We start from the raw sequence: 27372 nt of genomic DNA, 5'->3' as shown, positions 1-27372 counted from the left end.
CTCTCTCCTCTTTGGCAGTATGTTATGCCCCTCTAGTGGGCTCTTCATTTGACCAATGTACAGTTGTGTGGGTTCATGCACAATTGCCGAGGCAAGAGCCTCTTGCACAGGTACTGGATTAGCTAGCGGCTAATCCCCCCGCAGGTACAGGTGAATTCGGAGAGGTTTCACGCCAGAAATCTCGTCCGATTCAAAGGGCAAGTAGCCCTACAGATGCGGGAGCTCGAGGACTTGCTACGGATGCGACCGGCATGCGAAACGGAGCCCAAAACAGTAAATTACAGCCTGCTGTGTATTTTTGCAGGTTTAGGGTTTTGGCCCTAAACGGACCCTAATACCCCCAGGAGGTTCGGGGACGCAAGGGGACCGCTGTACAGGTGATCTGGCGCATTTTCGGGGCTGAAAACAGAGAATTCAGCGTGCTGCAGATTCTCGCCAGGTTTTGCAAAGTGCCCGTATGCGTCGGGAAAGTCATTTAATGCGTGGGAATACTGACCGTGAAGTGTTCTAGTACAGTTATGCTGCCGAAATCAGGCCAGAACAGTCAAAATTCAGCCAAGGTTGTGCGGGGCAGCTTGGAAAGAACCACAGCGTTTATTCCCTCTTTTAAACAATAAAGAAATACCGAAAGGGGCGCCTAAGTTAGGGGCCAATCTGGTGTCGGTCTTCTCATACAGGTGCATTCTAGCATCTGTATCCCATTCCCCTCTCTTGTGTCACTATAGCGTAGGTGTAATAGAGGACTAATAATGGGTGAAAGTTAAATCAAGGTTTGAAGTAAAGTCTACCGCCCTTTTTGGATTGAACAGGCCGGTTTCACAGAACCCAAGGTTTATGGAGTTCTTGCATGCATCATCAATGCAACAACAAAATAGGCAACCTACACCGCATACGGAGCTTGTTGAGGCTCAAGCCGAAGTACTTCATGCGACTCAGCAGGATAGGGAACACTCGCATGCTGCGGAGTCAGGGGCTCCATAACTGGTTCCTCCCGTGAGTGAATAGGTGGCTAGAACGCCTATTCCATAGGTTATGCCAGTTCAGCCCGCCACCTTTTAGAGCCCGCATGCTGTCTGGAATGGACAGAGAACTGGTTACCAGGCAATGCATCCAGTTTTTTCACCACCCACGGTACATCTGGGTATTTCGGGGGTGGATCTGTGTTCCAAAGTATGGCTGGTTATGCTCCTGGAAGTCAGCCGTACATACCAGGAATAGTGTTCGGGGGTATGCAAGGCATGATGCCAAACTCCATGTATGGTAGTATCGGCATACAGCAAGGTTTTCAGTGCAACCAGGGCCAGTTTGCGGTGCCACAGAGTCATTTTGGCATGGCTGGTTTTTCGGGACAGACTAGATATTGCACTTCTGACGTAAAATGTTAATGGCCAAGATGTGTCGATCATGCCTACTACAGTGCCCATGTTGCAGAGTATTCCTTATGACAAATTAGGGGCACTGGAAAAGCCGAAAGCTTACAAAGAAGGTGGTGCAGCTGTAAAGTTTAGCACTTTCAGTGGCTTCGAGGATAAAGCAAAGGCTCTCACTTCCCTCTAGCAGTTTGATACAGCTTATGCAGGAGGGAATTTTACAGAGGCCTCTAAAGTAAGAAAAGCTGCCACTTTCTTAAAGGACAATACGCTTACATGGTGGGCGACATTGTTAATGCAAGGACAGGCACCTGCCACTTGGGTTTACTTCAAGCAAATGTTTGCATCTGCTTGGCTGTCAAATGTTGAAGCCAACGTCATGACAGATTGGCACCAGCTTACTTCGGCTACATGCAAGAGCTTGCTGGAGTACAATCGGAGGTTTTGTAAAGCGCTACTCTTAGTGACCTCCAGATTTGTGCCATTGACAGAGCAGATAGAGAAGTACCGTTGCGGGTTGCCTAAAGGGCTTCGCCATTACTGTACCAAGAACAAAGTGGCTACCTCACTCAGCTTATGGAAGTTGCTAACATTGGTCTTGCCTTGTTGAAAGGAGAGGACAGTGGGTTTCCGAGCATCGAGAAAGGAGGGCAACAAAAGAAAAATTTAGCAAAGCAGCCCTTTACGAAAGCGGCTCCTGAAGCATCCAGGGGCCAGCGAAGTTCAATAAAGGCATTATGAGACAACCATATCAGATGTTATACAATCATCTCAGATGAAGCATAAAAAGAAACATCCTAGATTCATCCTCGTAGGAACGGTTCATGTTTCTGGGATCCAGTTTGTGCCATCCATAGCTCAAACAAGTCTAAAGAACCTGGACAGGCATTTCCAAAGCCCTGCACTCTAAGCATCTTGCTACGAGCCCTTGCCCAACAACTAGGTGAGTAGAGACTAGCCAATCACCATTCAACCTGCCTATGTTGCCTACATAATTCCAACTAGGTCTCCTCTAGGGTTGTCTTTCATAAGACCCTTGCCCTGACAATTATCATGTTGCCACACATGCTGCTTAGAAACAATAAACTTACCCAAGTGCTAGCATGCTCACCAAGACTGAAATATCCCTAAATTTAAAAGCTACACACATACCTGTTGCTTTGCATCATGCCATAACCTTGAAAAATGAGCCCCTTTTAAGCACGAGTTGAGATAAATATAAACAGGCCCAAAAACCTTTTTCCACGCCTCTCCTTGCCTAAATTTAGAGCATAAAGCGTCACCAGCAAAGTGAGCACTATGGAACACCTGGACAAAAGCCTGCCACAAGTGAGCTCCAGAGAGCTGCAATGTGTGTGCACATGCGCATGTGGCATGATAATGTACATGTATCATTTGAGTGCTTATAACAAAACTGTCTGTTTGACTTACAGAGAGGCAAGTTGGTCCCACGTGAGAAGTCAAGTTTTGCTTTAATATCCCACCATTTTTAAATTCATCACTAACTGTGATGATCCAGAATCCAACTGATGGACTCGTACTTATCCAACCATGCACTCTGTTCTCCCTATTGTCACATGAATACTGATATTTGTCATCAACCTGCAGTAAAAAAGCTGGCTTAGACCAAGGAGTCATAGTAATAGAATGCACATGCAAATGACTGACAAGTCAATGTTACCTCCCCCCTTAAATTTGGATTTTTTGGCGACTTAAGTATAACAGCCTCTGGATATGCAAGTTTCTCACAGTTATTAGGCATCAGATCTTCTGGAGATGGCATAATTCGCTGTTTAGTGTCAGCCATTGCCATGTAGCAGAATCTGACAGTCAAAGCAGTCACAAATACGATCAGTATACTAATAGAATTATGACAGTCCAAACACTTCCCCATTTTAGCTCAGTAAAAAAAGAGGGCTCTTAAAGAGCTCAGAATAGCCATTTTCTCTGAGGTAGGTATCACAAACAGCAATTATTTAATTGCAAGCAGTTAGTCCTGAGAAGATTAAATGTATATCAGAGACAAATTACTTAAAAGCAGTGTAGTCACATTTTAATAGAACATTACACCAGCAAATCCGCTTTTTGCTATCATCCACTTATCAAAGAAAATGGATCTGATGATCTGCATAAAACATCAATCTGTCTCCTCCAGCTGTTTTGCAGGGTGATAAAACAAGATGTTTACTGTTGATCTCCTTCAAAGCAGATACCAGGTCGATGCATAGTGTCATCTATTTTAGCCTGTCTATTGGAGATAGGATCGTCATCCAGATCTCAAATATCTTGAGACCACAGCAAAATTTTACTAGCATAGACCAATGTTGATAATATTACTTGTCTTTCCGAAGCTTGAAAGCAATTCGCGTCTGATTCAAGTTGAAGTCTGGCCATCCTGCAGGGCGTTCATATATAGCATACGAGTAAAAGCCACTATTTCCTCGCAGCAAAACAAACCTGACAAAAGCATTAAATCTTTTCAAAAATCTGCCAGAAAAATAAGAATTCACAAACAAGTACTATTCTAGATACTTTTTCCAGTAAGTACAAACCCGCAGCAAGTACTGTGCACAGTTGCCTAATAGCAATCATTCAAAGGAAAAAAAGCATTGAATCTTTTCAAAAGTCTGCCAGAAAAATAAGAATTCACAAACAAGTACTATTCTAGATCCTTTTTCCAGTAAGTACAAACCCGCAGCAGGTACTATGCACAGTTGCCTAATAGCAATCATTCAAAGGAAAAAAAGAAGACATTTTTGTTTAAATATCTCAAATTGGCAGCATATTACGCAAAATACAACTCCTACTCTTTGGGTAGCAGTTGGTTTTTCTTGTTAATTAATCTGGTCGTCACATAAGCTGCCTCTTAACAGAAAATGATGACATGCAGACATGTTGACAGCTTAGAGCTTCCAAAAGAGTTGACGCTCACCCTAAGTCTGGAAGAATGAGCAACCTCCTACAGTTTACAAGCAAAATCATGATGCGGCAGCATTACCTCTTATCAATGTTGAGAGGCACCATTGTCGAGTTGTTGTCATGGACATATTGTCGCAAAAAAGAAACTTCAACCAAGCTTGGACTTTCCCGAATTATATTGTAAGTAGTACCGTAAATACTACAACGACAATGAAGAGTTGGCCAAATTAGCGCAAACAAAATTATAGAAAAACTTTGATGTATATGCTTCCTGACACTTGTCATTAGCCAAACAACCATCTTTCATCAAGTCTCTCTTGCAAGGAGGCATCGCTTCTAGAGTTATTGTTGTAATGTCTTTCCTGTGATGTACTACGCAGAAATTTTTCCACCTACACAGCCTCTACACAACTGGACATTCGATACTGGATATGATAAAAAATATCTCCTGAGCTCATTAAACTTATCACACCATTTACCCATAACAACAGAAAGCCCTTCTATAGCCAGTCCAAATAAGGAATGACAAGGCATGACACACTCCAAATTGGGTGGGGTGGTTTTTTTCATGCACTAATTATAGATATAAGGCCGTGAACACCCCAAAGAGAGGTGGAACAAGTGCGGGGCATCCTTATATACATGACTTTCAGAAACATAGAGACAGGTACAAGATGAGCTGGAATCACAATTTAGGTTCTCACATGAGAATTGAAAAATTACAAAAAAACACTTTACCATTCTTAATTTTTCTCCTCCAAGAATACGAGATTTTGTACTGTACCTATTCAAAACAAAATCCAACTAAGCACAAATCTGCTTACACATCAAAGTTATCGTGTCCTCCAGGTTCATTCCAATTCAAATCCCAATACCTGTTTTAACCACCCACAAGTATCATAAACCTTGGCTCTAAAGTTTTGATCGGAAACTCATCATGAGTTAGAAACATTTACCAACTACAACCAGGCAGACACGAGTTTCAGCAATTTCAATCTTGAAAATGTTCAATAACAATTGATCAGAAAACTTTAGACTAACAGGCTTGTGACAAAAATTAGTTGATCATCATTGGCAAAGAATGTTCCTAGCAAAGAATGAAGAGAAAGAGAGGTATCAACGTCTCTAAAAGGGCAATGTGGTCCATAAAATGAAAACAGAACAATCAATGCAATCTAGCTTGTCTAAGAAAAACAGAAAACAAGCCTTAAGCTAAAGGCTATACTAACCTAGCTATCCAAAAGCACATCCATAGTTCAACTATACAAGATATCACTGAAATTCCCTCTTAAAGGGGTCAGTCTCAAATGGTAAACGTAGCTCAAAGATACCTTCACATCCACTGACTACGGCGTTCAATGACAGCTCTGAGCCGCTATGATGTGGGTGTTTGTGTCTTCTCCTGGGCAGACATGGGCATTGCATCCAACTGAGCGACTACATTCATAAGGGGAAATGGTGAGATTCAGATGATGCATGACAGATGGTGAAGGTGCCCAATTAATTTTGGAACATTTTTGAACATTCAAGTAAAGTGGATTACATTCTAGTAGAGCTAGACCGTCGCCATGCTCGTAGACCCGCTTACAACATAGCAGAGCCGATGGAGAACAGTTGGAGGCCCATTATGCCTTGGCCCTTGTCTTTTCATGCACAGGACAGACTATCCTCTTCTTCAGCATTACCTAGCAGCTCCATAGTTCGTCCCCCATCGGCAGGTCATCAGGAGTATGAGCTGTTTTGTGGCTGTGCAAGGCCTTAAGTAACGTAGGTTCTCTTGGGTTTCAGCATGTTTATGCCAGTGTTGCCCTGGCTGTTGCGTTGGCACATGTCCTACATGTGCCGGATGGCCCCTAGGTTGGGCTGGCTTTCACAGGTGCCTGGTAACAGAGGTGCCCGTTTTGGGCTCATGTACATGATTATTGATGCTTCACCATACCCTTTTTGGGTCGTGAAATTTTCAGGCAGTCCCCCAACCCCATACATATGGGGAAGGGGGCGGTTAGTGGTTCATGCAATACAAGGTTGTCTATAGAGAAGGAAAGACCCTTGTACAACATCAAGCCATTACCGAATAAGCACAGCTTTATCCACACATGGATTCATGAACTCTAATTGTAACAGACTTGGACACTCCAAGTCAAGAATCAATCACGACAGCACCAAATAACCACTTCAAAATAGTTCACAGTTCACAATAGATTTGCACTAGCCCGGCGGAGTTCCATGCCTAGAGATGTTGGCCCCAAAGACTGGCGGGGCCCCGTTTGGTATTTCTTTTTGTATTAATCAGTTCAAAGTACAAGAGAGTGGTTCGGGCTTCACTCTCAGACTCTGCGTCCAGATGCTCTGAGTTGTGAGAGCCCAAGCCACTTATTTATTGTTTTACAAGGGTTGCCAAAAGCAGAGCCCCAAAAGCTTCAAACAAAAGCCTAAATAAAAGCAAAGGCTCTTTTTCCTCTCTCAAACTCACTTGAGTTTTTAAAATAAAGCAAAATATTCTCTCTCTTCCTTGCAATTTGCAAAGAGCAAAAAGCAGCCCAACGCAAAATTCGCCACAATATACGAGATTCTGCCACGTCATCATCACGAAAATCTGTCTGCTGCCCTTTTTAGGGTTAAGGTTAGGGTTGGGGTTAGGGTTTCTGGTAGATTTTAGGGTTTTCAGGTTTTAGGGTTAGGGTTTGCAGATTTAGGGTTTTCAGCAGCTGTCATGGTTTTGGCTCTTGGGCAGACACGAAATCACTTTGTGACATACCCCCCTCTTGAAAGCATTGTAATCGCCCTCGATTACGCCTGCAAAACAGACAGAGACCATAAACCATCTTAGCAGGCCCTGACTGTTAGTACCTACGTACTAGGAACACACATCTAGCACATGTACCAATCGATAGTCACATCACAGGACATCACTAGACATCACTAGACATCACAAGACATCACATGACATTCAACATTCATTCGGATCTTAAACCATGATTTATCGGCAATGTAGCTAGCAATCACATCTAGATCCAGTCGGGACCTCATCGATGTCCAATTGACTAACCCCTATTGCAACCATGTCTATTCGAGATCAAGTAGACCAAAATGCTGCAGTCATTTCGTCTATGAGTTCTTGCACTTAAAAGAAGTCAAGAACAAATCAGTATCATAATCAAGAGTTCCATTTTAAGTCATACAGCAGAATACTATCAGCTTTCAGTATCCCTAAAGCTCAAAGAGACATCAGTGACTCAAATATCTAAATCAAGGCATCTGTTGGCAAAGGAGCGGAGTGACTCCCCTCTTGTGCATCCCACTGCACCAGATCTCCGGCCAAGTTGAATCTGGGTTCCATTTGGAGTAGACTATGCTAAATCAAAAGCATCAAGGTAAAGTTTCACAATTTGAGGAGTATCTGCTAGGTCCTCCTCCTCCATCCACTTCGCATCCGATGCAGGATAGTTCTTGAACTTAACCAAGAACCGCCTTTGGACTTTACCTTTATTCTTTGTATCTTTATGTGCCAAAATCTGTTCAGGAACAAGGATCTCTTCGTTTTCTTCCACTCGGGTTGCTCATCAGGCTCCCGATCATCAGGCACATCACCTTTAAAAGGTTTCAAGAGACTCACATGAAATGCATTGTGAATCCTCCAAATATCAGGCAGTTTCAGTCGGAAGGAGACATCATTTATCTTTTCAGAGATCTGGCAAGGTCCGTAGTATCGCATACTAAGCTTTGGAAAAAGCCTCTCCTTTCCCTTTTTCTTTCTCAGGCGTGCCTTCTCAAAACGTAAGAGCACCCGATCATCCTCCTTCAATTTCAAATCGCGTCGATGGAGATCCGCTGCCTTCTTTTGTCGTTCTTGATATTTCTACAAAGCCTCGCGGACCTTGGCAAAAGCCATGTCTAAGTCGCGCGTATACTCATCAGTTTCAAAAATCTTATCTTTCGTGCTTAGGAAGGGTGGAACCTTCGCAGCACCTTCAACAATCTCAAATGGCGCCTTCTCCGTCGAAGAGTGTATCGTGTTATTGTAGGCAAATTCCACCAAAGTTAAGTACTTTTCCCATTGGGTCTTTTGATCCGAGATATAAGACTTTAATAAATTGAGAATCTCTGAATTGGAAATCTCAGAATGCCCGTCAGTCTGCGGGTGGAACGATGACGAGAACTGCAACCGCGTGCCCATGTTCTCCCAAATTGCCTTCCAAAACAAACTCGTAAATCTGGGGTCTCTGTCGGAGACAATCATCTCAGGCATGCCATGTAATCTGAATATCTGGGCCACAAACAGTCTCGCTAAGTAATCCGGCTTGACTGTTTTCTTCACTGGAATGAAATTAGCATGTTTGCTAAATCTGTCAATAACAGTCCAGATACCATTGTGACCACTCTGTGTTCTCGGGAGATCAAAAATGGAATCCATTCCAATACTTTCCCAGGGGCAGGTGGGTATAGGCAAAGGCTGTAACAATCCCTGTGCTTTATGCCTGTCAAACTTGACCTTCTAGCATACCAAGCAACTGCGCACAAACTCTTCCACATCCTTCTTGAGTCTCGGCCAAAAGAAGTATCTCTCTATCCCTTTCATGGTGGTAGCAATGCCGTGGTGACCCGTAAAAGGTGGACAGTGGCATTCAGTCATAACCTTTTCTCTCAACGGCTGTGTAACGCACAACATGGTAATTCTCATCAAGTAGCCATCCCAAATGGAGTATCCTGCTCCTGTCTCCCCATCCCGTATCCGTGTGAAAACATCTGCAAAATCTGTATCTATGGCATACTAGTCGACCATATCCTCGAAGCTCCTATGATGTATCGGAGAAATAGCCACAACCAACGGCTTCCGAGACAAAGCATCTGCCACCACATTCTTTTGTCCCTGAACATGGACAATCTGGAAGTGAAACTGTGACAAGATGTTCGCCCACTGCATCTGCTTTTCCGAAAGCTGCTTCTGTGACAAAAAGTAGCGTAAACTCTAATGGTCTGTAAAGACAGTAAGATCCGCTCCCAGTAGGTAGTGCCGCCACTGAGTAAGAGCATGGATAACCGCCAAAAGCTCTCTCATAAATCTGTGTTGTCATCTCCGGCCTTGAGAACAATCGGCTCTCGTAAGCAATGACATGGCCTTCTTGCATTAAGACCGCACCTAGACTACGACCACAAGCATCACAATATACTTCAAATGACTTCTGCAAGTCCGGCAAAGTCAAAACTGGTCCTGTAGTCAATTTCTCTTTCAATGTCTAGAAGGCAGTCACCTCTGTGGGTCCCCATGAAAAAGGGGCTCCTTTCTGTGTCAAGATATGCAAAGGGGAAGCAACCTCTGCAAACTTTCGAATGAACCGCCTGTAGTACGAACACAGTCCCAAGAAGCTTCTAACTTCATGGAAATTCTTCAAATCGGGCCAATCACGGATAGTCTCTATCTTGGCCGGATCCATTTGCACTCCTGCTGCTACTGACACAATGTGTCCCAAAAAGTGTATCTCTGGTAGGAAAAAATCACTTTTCTTTGCATTAATCACTAACTTGTGACCTTGTAATGCCTGAAAGACCTGAAGCAGATGATCTCTGTGTTCTGCCTCATTCTTGGAGAAAACAATGATATCGTCAAAGAAAGTGCCAACAAATATCCTGTGCTCTCGAAAAATCCTGTCCATCATCCGGTTAAATGTCGCAGGAGATTGGTTAAGCCAAAAGGCAACACCAAAAACTCAAATAACCCCAAAAGTCGTCCGAAAAGTTGTCTTGTAGACATCTCCCGGCGTGATTCTGATCTGATGATAACCACTCTTCAAATCAATCCTCCTAAAGCACGAGGATCCCTGTAATCTATCGAGTATATCATCAATCCTAGGAATCGGGAATCTGTTCTTGATGGTGATTTTGTTGAGAGCTCTGTAATTGATGCACATTCTCCAAGATCCGTCTTTCTTCAAAACCAACAACACTGGAGAGCAATACGGTGAAGTACTAGGCTAGACAAGATCCTTTTCCAAGAGGTCTTTCACTCGGTTCATAATCTCTTCATTCTGTGCTCAGCTAACACGGTAAGGTGGCCGGTTCGGTGGTGTAATTCGAGGTCTCAGATCAATGGTATAATCCTCAAGCCCTCTAAAAAGCAATCGGCATGAATGTGGAGGAAAATTTTGGCGTTCTTCTGTTCAGGTCAAAACATATTTGACCTTTATCCATCGTTCAGTTCTCTCCCAAAAGAATGAGTAAAGAAACTGAAGTTCGTCAAGTACAATCTCTGAGCCCTTCATTTGTCAAAGTCGCTTTCTCGGCCCGGTAGTCAACCACGGCGTAGTTCTTGTGGTACCCAAGGATTTCGAGTAGAACGTCACTCGCATGCCCTGAACACCCCTGTCATTGCAAACAAAGTTTGCCAATGCTCGGTGTAATGGCAACATACCGTTTGGGTGCCAGTCGAACTACCTCTGCCTGTGGCCTCAGCCTGTCGAGCGTAGTTCCAAATCGAGCCGCCAAAGCCTGTCGAGCGTAGTTCCAAATCGAGCCGCCAATTCCAAGTAAAAAGAAGTTGGCCTTGGCTCCTTCAAAAGAGCTTCCTGATCCTTCACTTTGCCCCAAAAGCGGCAAAGTTTGTACTTTCATTCATTTGATTCGGTTCAGACCCCACGCCATGTGGTCCAGTTTTGCTTTTTATCTACCTTTTCTGCCACGTCTCTCAACTGCTTTAGAACTTTCTGGCCTTTCTTCATCTTGTTCATTCGGTGCCTTGTTAGGGCACTTCGCGGAGATATGTCCAAAATCCCTGCATCCAAAACACTTCCTCTCCCTGATGAAGCGAGCTCTCTCCTGAGGAGTAAGCTTGGGTCGTACATCCTTCTTTTCTGGGTTTCTCTTTATCTTTCTACTTTCATTCGCTGAAGTCTGTTCGGCTCGTTGTGTTATGACCTCATCAGTGGGGTAGGTGAGACTGCCAGAGTGAATGGCAAAGCCCCTTTTGGCATGACTTATCAATTCCTGAATAGAAGCTGACTTCTGTTCCAAGCAGTGATCTCGGATCTCTGTAGGTAGACCCAAGGTAAACCGCTCAATCTGTTCTCTGAACGAGATCTTATTGAATGAAGAGGCGGATAAAAAAGAGCTCCAGAATCTCTCGCAATAAGCATCCACTGTATCTCTCTTGGTCATCCGAAGATGGTTCCAAGCAACTCGTATATCGCGTTCATACTCTTGAGTCAGCCAAGAAGAAATAAAAAGCTTCTTAAATTTCAGCTATTTAACTGGCGCAGTCTTGTTTAAACGAAGCGTGGACCACCAAGTTCGAGCATTCCCCTTAAAGTAAGAGGCAGCTTTCCAAATCTTGGAGTGCTCTGAATAGCGTCCTCCCACAAAAGCGATGTCAAACTACTGTATAAAAGACAAAGCCTTCGAAGCATCTTTATATCCTAAAAAAGTGTCAAATTTGATTGATTGTCCACCTTCCTTAAACTCTCGGACTTTCTTGCTTTTGTCTTCCAGAAAGTCATACCGGTTGGCTTTACAAAAATTCTTCTTGTTCGCATAAAAGTTGCCGTCATCAGAGTCTGAACTGTCTGTAGACGAGTCCTCTATAGAACTGTCACTCACTGGGCGAGATTTAGACTTCTTTGCCTTTTCCGAAGCGTTGTTTCTTCCTTCGCTTTTTGCCTTTTCTGTCTTCTTCGCTCGATCTGAAGAGCTAGAAGAACTGTCAGAAGAAGAAGAAGAAGAAGAACTGGGTACTCTTTCAAATCGAACACGCTTCTTCTGTTTCTTTGCCTTATCAAAAGTCAACTGACGATCCAAATAACCCGGGAAGTCAGTGCCTTTCTTCTGCTTTTTGCCGTGCTTTTTAGCTTTGTTCTGCGCATCAAAAAGTTGAGCAATCCGTGCATCAACCACCTCTTCTAATTCCTTCTCTGTATACTTCTTGGGAACAGGAGGTTTCTTGAGAGCGGGTTTCGGGGGTGGTGGTGTGGTTTTCTTCCACTCCGTATGCACCTCCTCCAAAGAGGTCTTGCTCATATATTTTTCCATCTTCGGGTCCTTGGCAAAATTGAGCATCATCTTTGTTGCATCGTTGATCAACTGTCGGGCTCCATCTCTCGATGCTCCGCCTAAGTAGGCCAAGGCGGGCCATACTCCTCTCGTGAATCTTCGTTGTGATCCCTGCCCGCATCTCCTGATGCAGAGGGAGTCGACTGATCCTTGTCTAAAGCCATAGGTGCCACGGAAAAAAATTTGGAATCAGATTTCCCGTAGAAGAGAAATCGGCCGTGCTCTGATACCACTGTAACAGACTTGGACACTCCAGGTCAAGAATCAATCACGACAGCACCAAATAACCACTTCAAAACAGTTCACAGTTCACAATAGATTTGCGCTGGCCCGGCGGAGTTCCATGCCTAGAGATGTTGGCCCCAAAGACTAGCGCCCCTTTCGGTATTTCTTTTTGTATTAATCAGTTCAAAGTACGGTTCGGGCTTCACTCTAAGACTCTACGTCCAGATGCTCTGAGTTGTGAGAGCCCAAGCCACTTATTTATTGTTTACAAGGGTTGCCAAAAGCAGAGCCCCAAAAGCTTCAAATCAAAAGCCTAAATAAAAGCAAAGGCTCCTTTTCCTCTATCAAATTCACTTGAGTTTTTAAAATAAAGCAAAATATTCTCTCTCTTCCTTGCAATTTGCGTAGAGCAAAAAGCAGCCCAGCGCAAAATCCGCCGCAATTTACGAGATTCTGCCATGTCATCATCACGAAAATCTGTATGCTGCCCTTTTTAGGGTTAGGGTTAGAGTTAGGGTTTTTGGCAGATTTTAGGGTTTGCAGGTTTTAGGGTTAGGGTTTGCAGATTAAGGGTTTTCAGCAGCAATCATGGTTTCGGCTCTCAGGCAGACAAATCATCACTTTGTGACACTAATGGCTATTTTTTGTGAGAAGATTCTGATACTTCTTTATAAAAGTGTATCTCATTGTGACGTCAAGCTCCTTAGCATTTTAGTTATTCCAATTTTCCTTTTTTGCCAACCCTTGAACCCAAAAATTGAACGGTATGAAGTAATGTATAAGAAGAAGTGCAACTAGTACCACCAAATCTTGAGTACTAGGGACAAGGAATCTCTTGTACTATGATGTAATATAACCTGCATCCAATCCATAAGAATATATGGTATGCCAGAGTAGGAAGCACTCACTCCTGTGCAACCAAGTTGATAGTGTCGTAAAGGAGGTAACCCCTTCTCTGACCCTTATAGTGATAGAAAATACGTACTCGATTCATATTTTTAAATGGTGGAAAATTGTATACCATTAGCCCATATAGCTAGGGGCGCATTGTAAGGTGCAGAAGAAGTGAATGTTGAACTTTGCTCAAGATGACTGCTCCGAACTGTGCTCAAGGGTTCCTTTTACTTACGGAAGGGAGAGCCTTCCGTTCCTTTAGTGAGAGAGTGGAAATGATCACAAACAAGTGGTAAACACTGTGAATGAAGGTGCTGAGACTGAGAGATAGAGAGAGAAGAATACGACACCAGAATGTTGTCAAAGGCGAGAGAGGTCTACTATTGATTGCACAAATCTCTACAATGGTCTAATGTAATGGTCTTGCCGAAGATGTCGACGACGATGATGACGATGACGAGACGTCTGAAAACTGAAAACGCTAGGGCTGAATTTTGCAAATCTGCTTTCTGCTGAATTCTGACTCTTTGTCGGTGACGACGGCGATGACGGCGATGCGCTGAAAATGTAGATGCTGAAATCTGCGAATAGCGGGCTGAATCTGCAAACACTAGCTGATCTGACCGTGCGGCGAGGATCTGCTGCGGGAAGGTGAGATCTGCGAGGTTTGAAGGCTGTGGTGCGGAGTCTAACTGCTGAAAACTGAAAACGCTGATGCAAATGGTAGTTCTGTCGCCAAGAAACTACAAACGCTAGGGCTGACCTATTGTTCCAAAAACGCTAGGGTTGATGAGGTATCTGCTGCAAAAACGCTAGGGAATCTGCTAACACCAGGCTGATCTACAACTTGCAAAACACTGGGGCTGATCTGCTGCTGAAAACGCTAGGCTGATCATGATAGTTGAAAAACGCTAAGTCCTCCTGCCGGTCTTGCTGAGAAGGTGCACTGCTAGAACTTGGTTCCCTGCTGCCTCTTCTACCAAAAAGTGCTAGCGCTACTAGCTTTCTTATATATTAACTTGCCAAAGTTGCCCTACCAAGTTTCCCAACAAAGTCACTTATTAATAATAAGTGAAAAATTACTAAAATAGGGAAAATAGGTTTTGTGCACTATAAAATGCTCATGATGGATTCTGATGGTAATGTTGATCATCATGCTGTGTGCAACCAGAGGATATGCAACTACTCTAAGTGCCTGGACATGCACGGCCTGCGAACAGACTCACAAAGGTGCCAGAACACTTCCTAAGCTAATCGAACCCTTGTCATGAAGTATCTTGTCCACATGCACATAGGGTTAGATGTGCACGTGACATCCCCTCCTTTTTAAAGTGAGGTATTGGTACCGATCTACATGGCTTCCTTATACACTGTCAACAATTCGGGATAATCTTTGAAAAACTCTTCATCAACCAACACTGCCTCGTGGGTTCCTCGATCCTTGAACTTCAAAAAGTACCATCTCACTTGCTTCTTTGAACCATGGCAAAATCGATGCAACAACACTTGCTCCGGCTCCATGACTTCAACCTCATCGATGATCTCCGGTTCTTCTTCTTCTAAAATGTCCTTTGGAGGTATTCCCTAAAATACTTTCAACCAAGAAACATGGAAAACGTTGTGTATTGACCATGAGTTAGGCAATTACTTTCATGGAAACCTCATTTATCTTTATAATGACAAGAAATGGACTATACATTCTAAAAGACAACTTAGAACATTTCTTTCCAGCTTGCTTAAGACGTTGCTTCATGATTCTTAAATACACCCAATCCCCTTCCTTGATCGAAACATCCTGACGAGGATTGTTAGCCTGGCGTGAGTAAGACTCCTGAACCTTGCTTAGCTGAAGCTTCACACTCTCAGAAATCTCATCCAACGACTAACTTTCAGCATTGGCATCAAGCATTTAACTGACTGAGCGAGTCAACAGTGACTGGAACGGACGGCTAAAAGCTGCCTCAAACGAAGTCCAACCAATGGCAGAGGAAAAAGAGTCATTCAAAATAGCCTGAACCAATGGGAGATACAGCTCCCAATGAGACTGCTAATCATGCACATATGACTTTAAAACATCAAAAGCCAACTGATTGTAAATCTCTATCTGACCATCTAACTATGGACGAAAAGCCGATGAAAAATTCAACTTAGTGCCAAATTTTTCAAAGAGTGCGCGCCAAAAATTGGACATGAACTCAACATCCCTATCTGAAACAATCGATTTTAGCAAACAACAGAGGGGATACCAATGCTTAATGAACAACCATGCTACATCTTGTGTGGTGATTGTGGCCTTACAAGGAATCAACATGCAAAACTTGCTGAAACGATCAACAATTGTCAAACATTGAGTGTTTCTTGAATGAAAACTAGGTGGAAGGTTAGTCACAAAATCCATGGAAATATCCTGAAAAGGTCCATCGGGAATAGGCAGCGGAAGCAAGAGGCCTTGCTGCTTACCCCGAGGAGCTTTTACCTTTTGACAAATAGTGCACTGTGTGACATAATAGAACACATCTTTTCGCATTTTAGGCCAATAAAAGAATCTTTCTATTTTTTCCAGAGTGGTGTTCATTCCCCTGTGCCCACCCGTGAGAGTCATGTGCATCATGCAATATGGTTATCCTGAGAGAGGGCAACACACATAGACGGTGACGAAAATACAACAAACCATCACGAATGAGATAGTTGCTTGGCCCTTGGGAAGCAAGAGCCTGCACCATTGCTTACCAAACTTGGAATCCGCATAGTGGTTCTTCATGCTGTCGAAAGACACACCCAAAAGAGAAACTGTGGATCTTGACTCAAGAGCCAGGATCTGTCCTTTGCGACTTAACGCATCTACAACAGGGTTAGCTTTCCAAGCATATACTCAATCAAACCTCCAGATTGCTCAAAAAATTGTGACCACCGTGCTTGGCGATCACTCCAATGTGCACTAGGCATAGACTGGAGCCACTTGAGGGATTGGTGATCTGTGCGAACTGAAAACTCTCAATATATAAAGAGAACACTTCCAATGCTTAAGAGAGTGAATGACAGACAAAAGTTCTTTATCATAAACTGATTAGTTCTTTTCTGCACTATTGAGCTTTCGACTAAGGAAAGCAACTGGACAACCATGCTACTTAAGCACAGCACCAATGGCGGCATTGCTCGCATCCATGTATACCTCAAAGGGGTCTTCCCAAGAGGCAAAGATAAGACACGGTGCTTCTGTCACCGCGACCTTCAGAGCTACGAAAGCCTCAATGGCTACCTCAAATAAATCCATGCGCTATCGACGAGTCTTTATCCCTTTCAAAATATCTGTCATAGGTGCGGCAATGCGTGCAAAATTCTCTATGTGCGAACTATATGCTTGACATAAACCAAGAAAATAACGCACATCATATGCAGTTTGGGAAAATCCTAATTACGTACCTGTTCCATCTTCGCGGGGTCTAGCTTGACGCCTTCTGCAGAAATGATATAACCCAGATAAGTAACTTCAGTGAGAAAAAACTCAAATTTCTTAGCTGCAATGTACAGCTGACAGTCATCCAAACGGGTCAATACCCTTTCTACATCCTTTTCATGTTGCCTTAACGATGTATAAAAAATGAGTATCATCAAGAAAGATAAACACACATACACCTACCATATCGCCAAAATAGCCTACCATGAGACGATTAAATATACCTACGGCACTTGTCAATCCAAAAAGCATAACATACTCCCATTGCCCTCGCTCCATGCGAAAGGCAGTCTTGTAGATGTCGCCTTTGAATACCCTTACCTACTGGTATCCACTTTTGAGATCGACCAACTGAAAACCTTTGCCACACGCTATCGCCGAGTCTTTACCCCTTTCAAAACATCTACCATAGGTGCGGCAATGCGTGCAAAATTCTCTATGTGCGAACTATATGCTTAACATAAACCAAGAAAAGAACGCACATCATATGCAGTTTTTGGCAAATCCCAATTACGTACCTATTCCACCTTCGCGGGGTCTAGCTTGACGCCTTCTGCAGAAATGCTAAAACCCAGATAAGTAGCTTCAGTGAGAGAAAACTCAGATTTCTTAGCTGCAATGTACAACTGACACTCATCCAAACGGATCAATACCCTTTCTACATCCTTTTCATGTTGCTCCCACGATGTAGAAAAAAATGAGAATATCATCAAGAAAGATGAACACACATACATCTACCATATCGCCAAAACAGCCTACCATGAGACGGTTAAATATACCCACGACACCTGTCAATCCAAAAGACAGAACAACATACTCTCATTGCTCTCGCTCCGTGTGAAAGGCGGTCTTGTAGATGTCGCCTTTGAATACCCTTACCATGATGGTATCCACTTTTAAGATCGCCTTTACTGAAAACCTTTGCCTCATTGAGCTTATCAAGGATATACTCAATGCGCGGCATCGGAAACTTGTTCTTGACGGTCATCTTGTTCAATGCCCTGTAATCAACACACAAAGGAGACGAACCATCCTTCTTGTGGACAAACAAAATAGGAGCAGCAAAAGGACTTACACTAGGACATATGAATCCTCTAACCACCAACTCCATGAGTTGCCGCTCTAACTCTTCTTCCTGTGTCTTGTTCAAACAGTAGGGAGCCTACTGACAGGCTGTGCCCCCTTCGTAAGCTCGATGCGATGGCCCTCCGGCCTCTCGGGTGGGAGACGGGGTGGAAGATCATCCTGCAAAAAGAGATGCTTAAACTTGGTAACAAAGCTGAATACCTTTCTGGAGTCTGAATGCTCTGGGTAACCGAAGAGGCATAGATGAATGCCGCTTGTGCTCCTCGTCGTAATTCACGCTTTGCTTGTACATGAGAAATGAGAGGCAAAGAATACAGACACTCCTCAGTACAGATGATCATGGGAGAGTCACTTTGGCATTTAATATGAGAGTGTTGTCCTCCCAATCAATGAGAGGATTATACTCACGAAATCATCTAATACCCAAAAGCGTATCTAAGAGAGGAGACACGACAAATTGCCTACGGAAAGCAGCTTGTTGAACTGTAAACAACACATCAAGGCACTCTTGCGTGATGAGAGAGTCCATACCGGGAGCGAAACCAGACACCTCGAGAGGAGATGTCTGACTAACCTCTAGGAGGGCGCTCTCTACAAGAGAGGCACTACTCACATCATGCATACTGCCTGGATCAAACAATATGACAAAACGTTGACCCTTCACATGACCCTTGTTGCTGCGGGTGTCTTAGGTTCTTTAGGTGGGGCTGTCTTAGGACAAGCCGCTTTAATGTGACCCTTGACGTGACATTGATAACAATGACCTTCCTTAGCATAAATGACTTCTTCTTCTGCCGTTATGTATCCTCCTAAAATTCCTTTTGCGGCTTTTTCATCAGGGGTTAGCTTAGGTTTAGCACGTGTTTTAGCTTTACCCTTAGATTCATTTTGTGAGTTCTTTTCCAAAGGATTAGAGGAATATTGGCTAGAAAAGTTATCATTCTTATCATTCTTACCGTTCTTACCATTCTGAGGGTTCTGAGAAGTCTGAGAGGTACTTTGAGATGACTTGTTCTCCTTAGGCTTTCCCTTGTTGTGCTACATCTCTTGGGAGAGAGCAATCGCTACCGCCTTGTTGAGATCCACGGGGTCGAAAACTTCTACATCAAACTTGATATATTCGTCCAACCCAAAAAAGAAAAGCCTCTTTGCACTCATCATTTGATTTGTGTAATTGAGTACCGAGCTGCAAAACACGGTTAGAAAAAAACATGACTGGCATACCACTCTGCTTGAGATTGCGCCAATCTTCTTTCAACCGCCCTAGGTACTGAGGAGGCATGAACCGCGCCTTGAGCTTGTCTTGGAAGTCGGCCCAACTGAAGAAAAGGGGCGCGTCTTCATCGGCTTCCTCTCGATGCGCGGCCAACTGTGCCTCTTGCCATGCGTGGTACCAATTGATGGCATCACCGGCAAGGTACACGGCTGCCGTTAAAACCTTGCTATTCCCTGTCTTCTTAGTTGTCGCAAAATAAGTATTAAATTGATGCAACAAAGAATGAATAAGGCTAGCATCCATCTTACCGTCACACTTACTGAATGTCAACTTCTCTGTGACGGGGTTGTTGGAGTCCGAATCTCGGCTTGCGCCACTTGATGAACCACCAACATCTTTGCTTTTCTCGGGTTTTGAGGTGAGTACCGGTTCGACCAACTCTTGCATGAGTTGATCTCTCTACGCCTCACACTCTAACTCCAAGGCCGCTCATCTGTCTTCGGCCGCTACCCATTGGGCTTCGCGTGCTTGCTCACGCTCAAGCTCAATAGCTGCCTTTCTTTCTTCGACTGCCAAGCGCACTTGCTCACGCTCACGCTCCAAGGCTATTCTTTTTTCTTCGACTGCCAAGCGCACTTGCTCGCGCTCACACTCCAAGTCTGCTTTTCTTTCTTTGCGTCCGCGACCCAATTCTGCTTTTCTTTCTTCGTGCTCGCGATCCAAGATTGCCTTTCTTTCCTCGGCCGCCAATGGCGCTTGTTCACGCTCGCGACCCAAGGATGCCTGTCTTTCTTCACGTTCGCGATCCAAGGATGCCTTTCTTTCTTCGCATTCGCGATCCAAGGATGCGCGTAGCGCTTCTTGTTGTAACATCGTGTCCATCATCGTCTTGACCAAAGCCTCCATAGGATTTGGTGCAATCCTTGGCGTAGATGGGAAAGGGGGAGGGTCGGAAAAACCTCCTGGTAGGGAAAATTCTTCTTCGCCACTTCCATGCTCATCACCTCCATGCGAAGTATCCATTCCGCTTCGGGTGATGACCATACACTGAGATCTTTGGTTCTTAAGTTCACGAGGAACTTGGGTTCTTGTGGTTCTTTGGTTCTTGAGTTCTTGAGGTTCTTGAGGTTCTTTCTTTAGATTGCAATCTGTGTTAGAGAAGGATCTTCTCTATCCCGAGCTCCTTTTCCCACCTCACATCGATTGGCCAGCCGCTAAGTGCACGGTCCGCACTCAATGAGTAAAAAGAGAAACAAGGGGAGGCTGGACAAGCCCTTCTTTCTTAGGTTTCCTATCACTCTTCAAAAACACGACTAGGAATCGACACACCCAAGTGGACTTGGGTTATGTGCGACTGCAACAAGCAAAAAAAAACTTGTGGTTCTTTCCTTAAGTGATATAGAACACTACCAAAGTTCTGATACCAATGTAAGGTGCAGCGGAAGTGAATGTTGAACTTTGCTCCAGATGAGTGCTTTGAACTGTGCTCAAGGGTTCCTTTTACTTACGGAAGGGAGAGCCTTCCGTTCCTTTAGTGAGAGAGTGCAAATGATCACAAACAAGTGGTAAACATTGTGAATGAAGGTGTTGAGATTGAGAGATAGAGAGAGAAGAATACGACACCAGAATGTTGTCAAACCCTCCTCCAAGGGCCCCACTCTCTATGGCGAGAGAGGTCTACTATTGATTGCACAAATCTCTACAATGGTCTAAATGCAATGGTCTTGCCGACGATGATGACGATGACGAGACGGCTAAAAAAATGAAAACGCTAGGGCTGAATTCTGCAAATCTGCTATCTGCTGAATTCTGACTCTTTGTCAGTGACAACGGCGCTGACGACGACGTGACGAAGATGCGCTGAAAACGCAGATGCTGAAATCTGCGAATAGCGGGCTGAATCTGCAAACGCTGGCTGATTTGACCGTGCAACGAGGATCTGCTACGGGAAGGTGAGATCTGCGAGGTTTGGGGGCTGCGGTGCAGGGTCTAACTGCTGAAAACTGAAAACGCTGATGCAAATGGTGGTTCTGTCACCAAGAAACTGCGAACGCTAGGGCTGATCTGTTGTTCCAAAAACGCTAGGGTTGATGAGGTATCTGCTACAAAAACGCTAGGGAATCTGCTAACACCAGGCTAATCTGCAACTTGCAAAACGCTGGGGCTGATCTGCTGCTGAAAACGCTAGGCTGATCTTGATGGTTGAAAAACGCTAAGTCCTCCTGCCGGTCAATATCTTCAAAAGTTGGGGTGATCCGGCGAGTGTTCAAGCTTGCTACTGCTTGCGCCTTCCCCCCCACCTTCGCGTATCCCCCCCCCTCCTGCTCCTACACTGTCACCCCAGCCCGCGCCCGCGCTGCCCGTCCCCTGTGTGCGTAGCCCCCTCCTCCCCCGCTCCTCCTGCCCGCAACTCCGCCCAATAGCCCCTGCCGCTGCCTTACCCTGCCTGACACCGCCCGCCCCCCTCCCTCCCCCCCCCCCCCCCGCCGCTGCCCCGCACCACTCGCCCGCCCCTTTAGCATTGCCTCCCCCCCGTAACCTCCTTTTTTGCTCGCAAGAGTCTATCTCCACGGCCTGCTGGGAGCTTCGCGTCCTTCCCACCTTCTTCGACTCAGCAGAAGACACAGATGGAGGCTCCAGCTTCGCCACAGAGGGACTCTACCGAAGCCCCCTCGCCCGACCCCGCTGAGCCCACCATTCGACTTGCTCTTTCACCGACAAAGCAAGCGAGCCTAGCCGCAGAGGTAGAGCGCTTGCAGGCGACTTCTGTCATCTGCAAGATTCTCAGTACCCAACCTAGCAGAGGAGAGCTATGTGACCTTCTCCAGGCCCGCCTACTTGCATAGGTGGGCAAGATCTTGGACGTACAGATACTCGGACGAGGCTACTATCAGATCGAGTTTGAGACCTCTGAGATGGCATCCGAGGTCATCGCCATGAGTCCGTTGACCATCTGAGCAGCTCGAGCCCACTTTCGACAGTGGAGACATAGTTTTGACCCTCCTTCGGATGTTCTGGTAGAGGAGGCACACATCCCCATCTCCGTCTGCTTTCCTGGTTTGCGGAGGGAGTACTTACCACTTTTGTCCAGGATAGGCTCAGCGATTGGGACTGTCCTGGAAACACCTCGCACGGCAGCCTCAGTGGCTGCCAAGGCGGCCGGCATTCCCTCAATTCACGTTCTGGTTAGAGACACTCACATGCTCACGAAGGTCATTCTTTAACCTCAGGTGAGTGGAGGTTGGTTCAAACAGAGCGTGGAGTATTCGGGTCTCCCGAACCAGTGCTTCATTTGTCGACAGATGGGTCATCTTGTGAAGGCCTGTCCACGGAGGAGGCCTCGACCTACACCACAGACTCAGCCCCAGCCTGCAAGGGCTGGCCAGCAGCCACAGGCCAAGACACAGCGTACACATGCAGAGCCTCCCTCCGATCCTGGGGCTCCAGCGGAGGAGGGATGGCAGCAGGTCCGTGGTGGACAACGACAAGGGCCATTGAGACAGCCTGGCACTCAGAGTGGTCCTCAGGCGCCTGCCCAGCAGCAGTGGGTTCCCACGGGGAACCGTTTCGGTCCTCTTGAGCACGATGAGGTCCCTGCTCTAGCCCCCACCTCAGCTTCACCCTTGACAGTCCCTCCCCCCCCCCCCCCCCCCAGAGTTCCCCCCTCCTCATCATCCTCCCCCCCGCCTCCTGCTCCCGCCACCTCCCCCCCCCGCCCCTCTTCCTCTGCCGCTCCCTCCGCCCCTCCTCCCCACCTCTTACCCCTGCTCCTACTACTCCCCCCCTCCCGCTCCAATTCCACAGCCAACCGAGGGGACACGGCCATCTCCGGCCTGCTAGAAGATCTCTTGGCAGCGCCTTTGCCACGAGTCTCTTGGCGAGAGAGGGACAGCCTTTCTTGCGACTCCCTCTACAGGTACATAAGTCTCCTTTTGCAGCTATCCCTCGTGGTCTGAAGAGCATCGACTTGCGGTGCCGATGGGACTTCTTCGACTACGACTTCACTCGTTTTCTCGACGACCCATCAGCAAACCATGAGGCAACCTGCTTCAGGGTCCATGTTTTGTTCCTTGCAGCTAGGGGGATAGAGACCTTGGACTCAGCAGTTGGCTTCTCGTTTCCCCTTTGCAGCAAGGAGCAGACTGAGTGGACTCTCGACTCAGTGTTGGGGTGGTTACACACACAGGTCCTAGAGTTCTCTCACCACATGGGAGAACTAGGAGTTACAGACATGCTTCAGACTTTGTGGCCACTGGCCAAGTTTGTCGTGACCCCTCCAAATACAACAGGATGTAGACACATTGTGGTCTACTCTTTGCCGATACGCAGTGCTTGCCATGCTATGTACACATTCATGAGGAATCCTGGATAGAGGAGGTTGCTTTACGGACGGCTCGCTCTACTTGGGCTTGGGCCAGGCACTCGTTGCAGTCACGCCTATCTAGAGGACGCTAGGATGCGGATTACTCCCCATCCAAGCCAGCCTCGAAGATAGCACGTTTAGCTGCTGCGGCAGCATCTATTCTCTCTCGCTCCCCATGAGGATCGTCTCATGGAATGTGCAGGGACTTAGTGGGTCCCAGTTTCAGCGTCAATGGGGCCGACTGCATCAGGAGCTTCAACGCTGCCTTGTGGGAGGAGAGATTGATCTCCTTATGCTTCAGGAGCACCATCTGTGTGAGAGCCGCATTAGACGTTGTGGTCAGCTCTTGCGTGGACGATATGATACTTTTTGGTCGGCTCCTTTTGGACCTGGAGGCATCCAGGGTGGGGTATGTATGACTATTGCGGATTCTTTGCAGCAGGCCATTGTGGGAAGAAGGATTATTGTGCAAGGCAGGGCTCAATAATCTGGATTACTATGCAGGTTCAAGGTTGCCTTGTGGGCTTCCTAAACATCTATGCGCCCAATGTGGCGAGTGCTCGAGCAAAGTTTTGGTCACAGGTAGTTGAGTCTCTGCCGCAGGCAGAACACTGGTGCATAGGGGGGGACTTCAACATGTTGGAGGACCCTTCTGACAGGATTGGTGGTAGCCATGCTACTGTGCATGGAGTTAAGCTGGTAGCTTGGGAGAGGTTTTGTATGACTCTTAGGATCTCGGATGTATGGTAGCACTCTAGTTTTGTGAGGCCCCCAAACAGCCTTGCCTTCTCTCGTTCGAACCGCAGAGTGGGAGGAGTGAATCTATCGCGGATAGATCGCTTCTACACTAGTGACCATTTCAGTGACTTGGAGGGGACAGTTGGCATTCTGGCAGGGGCTTCCTTCTCGGACCATGCACCAGTGATCCTCACAGTGGCAGACAGGCAGAGGCGAGGGAGCACGATGCTTCACATCCCAGAGAGGGTCTTGCTGGACTCTGCACTCAAAGAGCGAGTAGAGGCTCTCTGGACAGAGAGCTTGGACAGGCAGGATTCTCCTGCTGACAGAGTGGCCTCAGGACTAGCTCAGATTAGTCGTTTCTTTCTCCAGGAGTCTTTGGCTCGCCGGGCTGCAGCGAGAGAGGAGGAGCAGCGTCTCAGACGGGGCATTGCTTCGTTGCAAGGGATGCAAGAGCAGCATCCAGACAATCCTTGGTTGGAGGAGCAGCTACAGCAGGATCGCCAGGAGCTTGTTAGTACAGAGGAGCGGCGACATGAGTTTGCTTTCCATCGACAGGCATCTCAGTGGACAGGTGGGCGACGGAGTGACTGGTGCTTTCTTCGAGGCAGTGGGACCTCGGCATTCGCATGCCAAGGTTAGTCAGTTGAGGAGGCCCAACGGGTGAGTTGCTTCTGAACCCGAGGATATGCATGCAGTTGCTACTGACTTTTACCGTGTGTTATTGTCTGCAGAGCCTCAGTCAGAGCGTCAAGATGCATGCAGGGAGCAGGTGTGGGCACAGATGCCTTGCCTTGTGATTGAGGAGATGCGTCAGAGGCTTGAGCTGCCACTTCACCTTGAGGAGCTGCACACGGCTCTTAGTGCCCTCCCCCGTGGTAGTTGTCCAGGTGAGGATGGGTTGACTCCCAGTTTTTTCTTGGAGTATTGGGACTTGCTTGGCCCAGATCTTTGTAGTGCTTTTCAGTACATCTTGCACACAGGAGTGATACCTGACAGCATGAATGAGGGCTTGATCTAACTCATTCACAAGGAGGGTGACTCCTTGGATGAGATTCGACAGTGGCGCCCATCACCATTCTCAACTCAGCCTACAAAATTCTTGCCAAGGCTCTGAGTTTGAGGATCCAGCCACTTCTAGAGAGCCTTATACATGGGACTCAGACATGTCAAGGAACGCAGTATCCTTGACAACATCTTTACTTTTGGGAGGCTTCTGCCCTAGCGCGGCTCCGTGGTGAGGACCTGGTGATTCTTCTTCTCAATTTTGAGAAGGCATACGACAGAGTTGACTAGGACTTTCTAGAGGGCACTCTACGCAGGATGGGCTTCTCAGATGCTTGGATCAGAGGGGTATCAGCTTTGTACAGACAAGCTCACAGTCAGGTACTTTTGGCAGGAGGTAGAGGTGATCGCTTCATGTTCACACGTTCAGTCAGACAAGGCTTTCCTCTTAGCCCCTTTCTCTTTCTGTTCTATGCGGAGGCGATGAGCAGGTTTTTGGTGTCGCAGCAGGTTGGTCTACGGGGCTTAGCACTCCCTATTCGGGGAGATGAGCTACTGGACGTTGAGTTTGCCGACGACTCAGCCTTGTACTTAGATGGCCAGGAGGCCAACCTTCACAGGTGTGAGCAAGCTCTGGAGACCTTCTGTTGTGCATCTGGTGCACTGATCAATTGGAGAAGGACAATGGCTTTCTCGGTTGGTAGTGCTCCTTTGCCCGATTGGATGCCAGGAGACGGTTTTAGGTGGATTCCCCCAGGGACTGCAGTTCGGTACTTGGGCTGTCAGGTTGGTTTGGACTTGCCTCCCGAGCAGCAGATTGCTCCCCTCCTCCTGTCTATCAGGACGAAGTTGTTACACTGGAGCTCAGCATGACTTTCTTTGGCTGGCAGAGTGGTAGTGGCCAACCAGGTGTTGTTGGCAAGTAGTAGTGGCCAACCAGGTGTTGTTGGCGACTATGTGGTACATCACTTCTTGCTAGATCGTCTCGAGTTCTTGTATCAACCAGGTAGAGAGGCTGATCAAGAACTTCCTTTGGTCAGGAGGCGACACTCAGATAGCCCGAGCCAAAGTGGCTTGGCAGGTCATCACTCTTCCTTGTTCACAGGGAGGGCTTGGGATCATTGACCCAGCACAGCAGAGCAGAGTCCTTGGGAAGTTCATTGTCAGAGGACTTCTTCCAGGTAAGGAGCCCTGGAAGGAGTTCTTGCTACAGCGGCTTCGTGCTAGGGTGCCTCACGTTGGAGGCCCGTGGCGACCTTCGACCAAATGGATCTTCACAGAGATGCGCAGAGTTGGTTTGAGCAGGAGACTGGAGGACCGCTTCGCTGTGAGTTTGCTTTGATCTTGGGAGCACTTGCGGCGAGGCCTGGAGTAGCGATAGCCTACTTGCACGGAGGAGCGCCTACGACAGCCCCTTGTTTGGAACCCCATGATTAGCACTCAGAGAGGCCACTTGGTTGGTAGTCGGCCTCATGTTTCCTGGGGTCCCATGGCAGCGGGTCCAACGCGCTCTTTAAGTGACTCGATAGAGTTTTCATGCTTGTCAGAGGAGGTGCAGGGTTTCCAGCTACACGGCATGAGAGGGGTGCAGAGCATGTGCCAGGACATCTCAGAGGCAGTTCCAGCTGAGTGGCTCACACCTCTCGAGCCACTAGCACCCAGGTGGATGGGAGCCTTCACACGAATGGAGGTTCTCATCTCAGTCCGAGCCTGCTCAGAGACTGTTCCATCTCTTTTCTTCGAGCTACAGGGTGAGGGACGCTTACAGCGAGTTGCAATAGAGGCCCCGCAGGTGGCAGAGTGCTGTTTTCAGAGGATCCGAGTGGTGGGTATCTGTGGGAGGACTTGTGTCATCGATCTTGACCCAGCAGCTCTTGAGACTGGACACTAGAGACTGTGGGCTTGGGAGTGCTGTCCACTGGCACGAGTACAATGGGTCTTGGAGAGTGGCTTTGGAGGGACCCTTTCTCTTCAGCAAGCCACCCAGGTGTCCCGTTCTTTCAGTACACTGTTCAACTGGGACGTCACATACTAGCAGCACAGAGAGAGGCCCGCCCCG

General features: G+C 46.6%; 1 protein-coding gene across 6 annotated transcripts in view; it reads right to left on the bottom strand.

The window, feature by feature from the left end:
- LOC147458389 (putative rhamnogalacturonate lyase B) overlaps nucleotides 1–27372 on the bottom strand; it is a 169849-nt gene that overhangs the window by 127192 nt on the left and 15285 nt on the right. For 3 of the 6 annotated variants that reach the window (XM_086513037.1, XM_086513038.1, XM_086513041.1), the window contains exons 4-9: nucleotides 5114–5164; nucleotides 4369–4488; nucleotides 3708–3827; nucleotides 3052–3193; nucleotides 2802–2972; nucleotides 2523–2690 (exon numbers count right to left, since the gene is read on the bottom strand). In XM_086513037.1, coding sequence (XP_086369163.1) covers nucleotides 2523–2690; nucleotides 2802–2972; nucleotides 3052–3193; nucleotides 3708–3827; nucleotides 4369–4488; nucleotides 5114–5164 — 772 coding nt within the window. The remainder of the gene's footprint in view (nucleotides 1–2522; nucleotides 2691–2801; nucleotides 2973–3051; nucleotides 3194–3707; nucleotides 3828–4368; nucleotides 4489–5113; nucleotides 5165–27372) is intronic. The other 3 variants (XM_086513039.1, XM_086513040.1, XM_086513042.1) reach the window with 1 other exon arrangement.

The sequence above is a fragment of the Adiantum capillus-veneris genome, chromosome 5 (genome assembly GCF_014529385.1).
Source record: "Adiantum capillus-veneris isolate H3 chromosome 5, ASM1452938v2, whole genome shotgun sequence".
NCBI lineage: Eukaryota > Viridiplantae > Streptophyta > Polypodiopsida > Polypodiales > Pteridaceae > Adiantum > Adiantum capillus-veneris.
The sequence above is the reverse complement of the archived record's forward strand: the minus strand, read 5'-3'. Positions and strand labels throughout refer to the sequence as shown.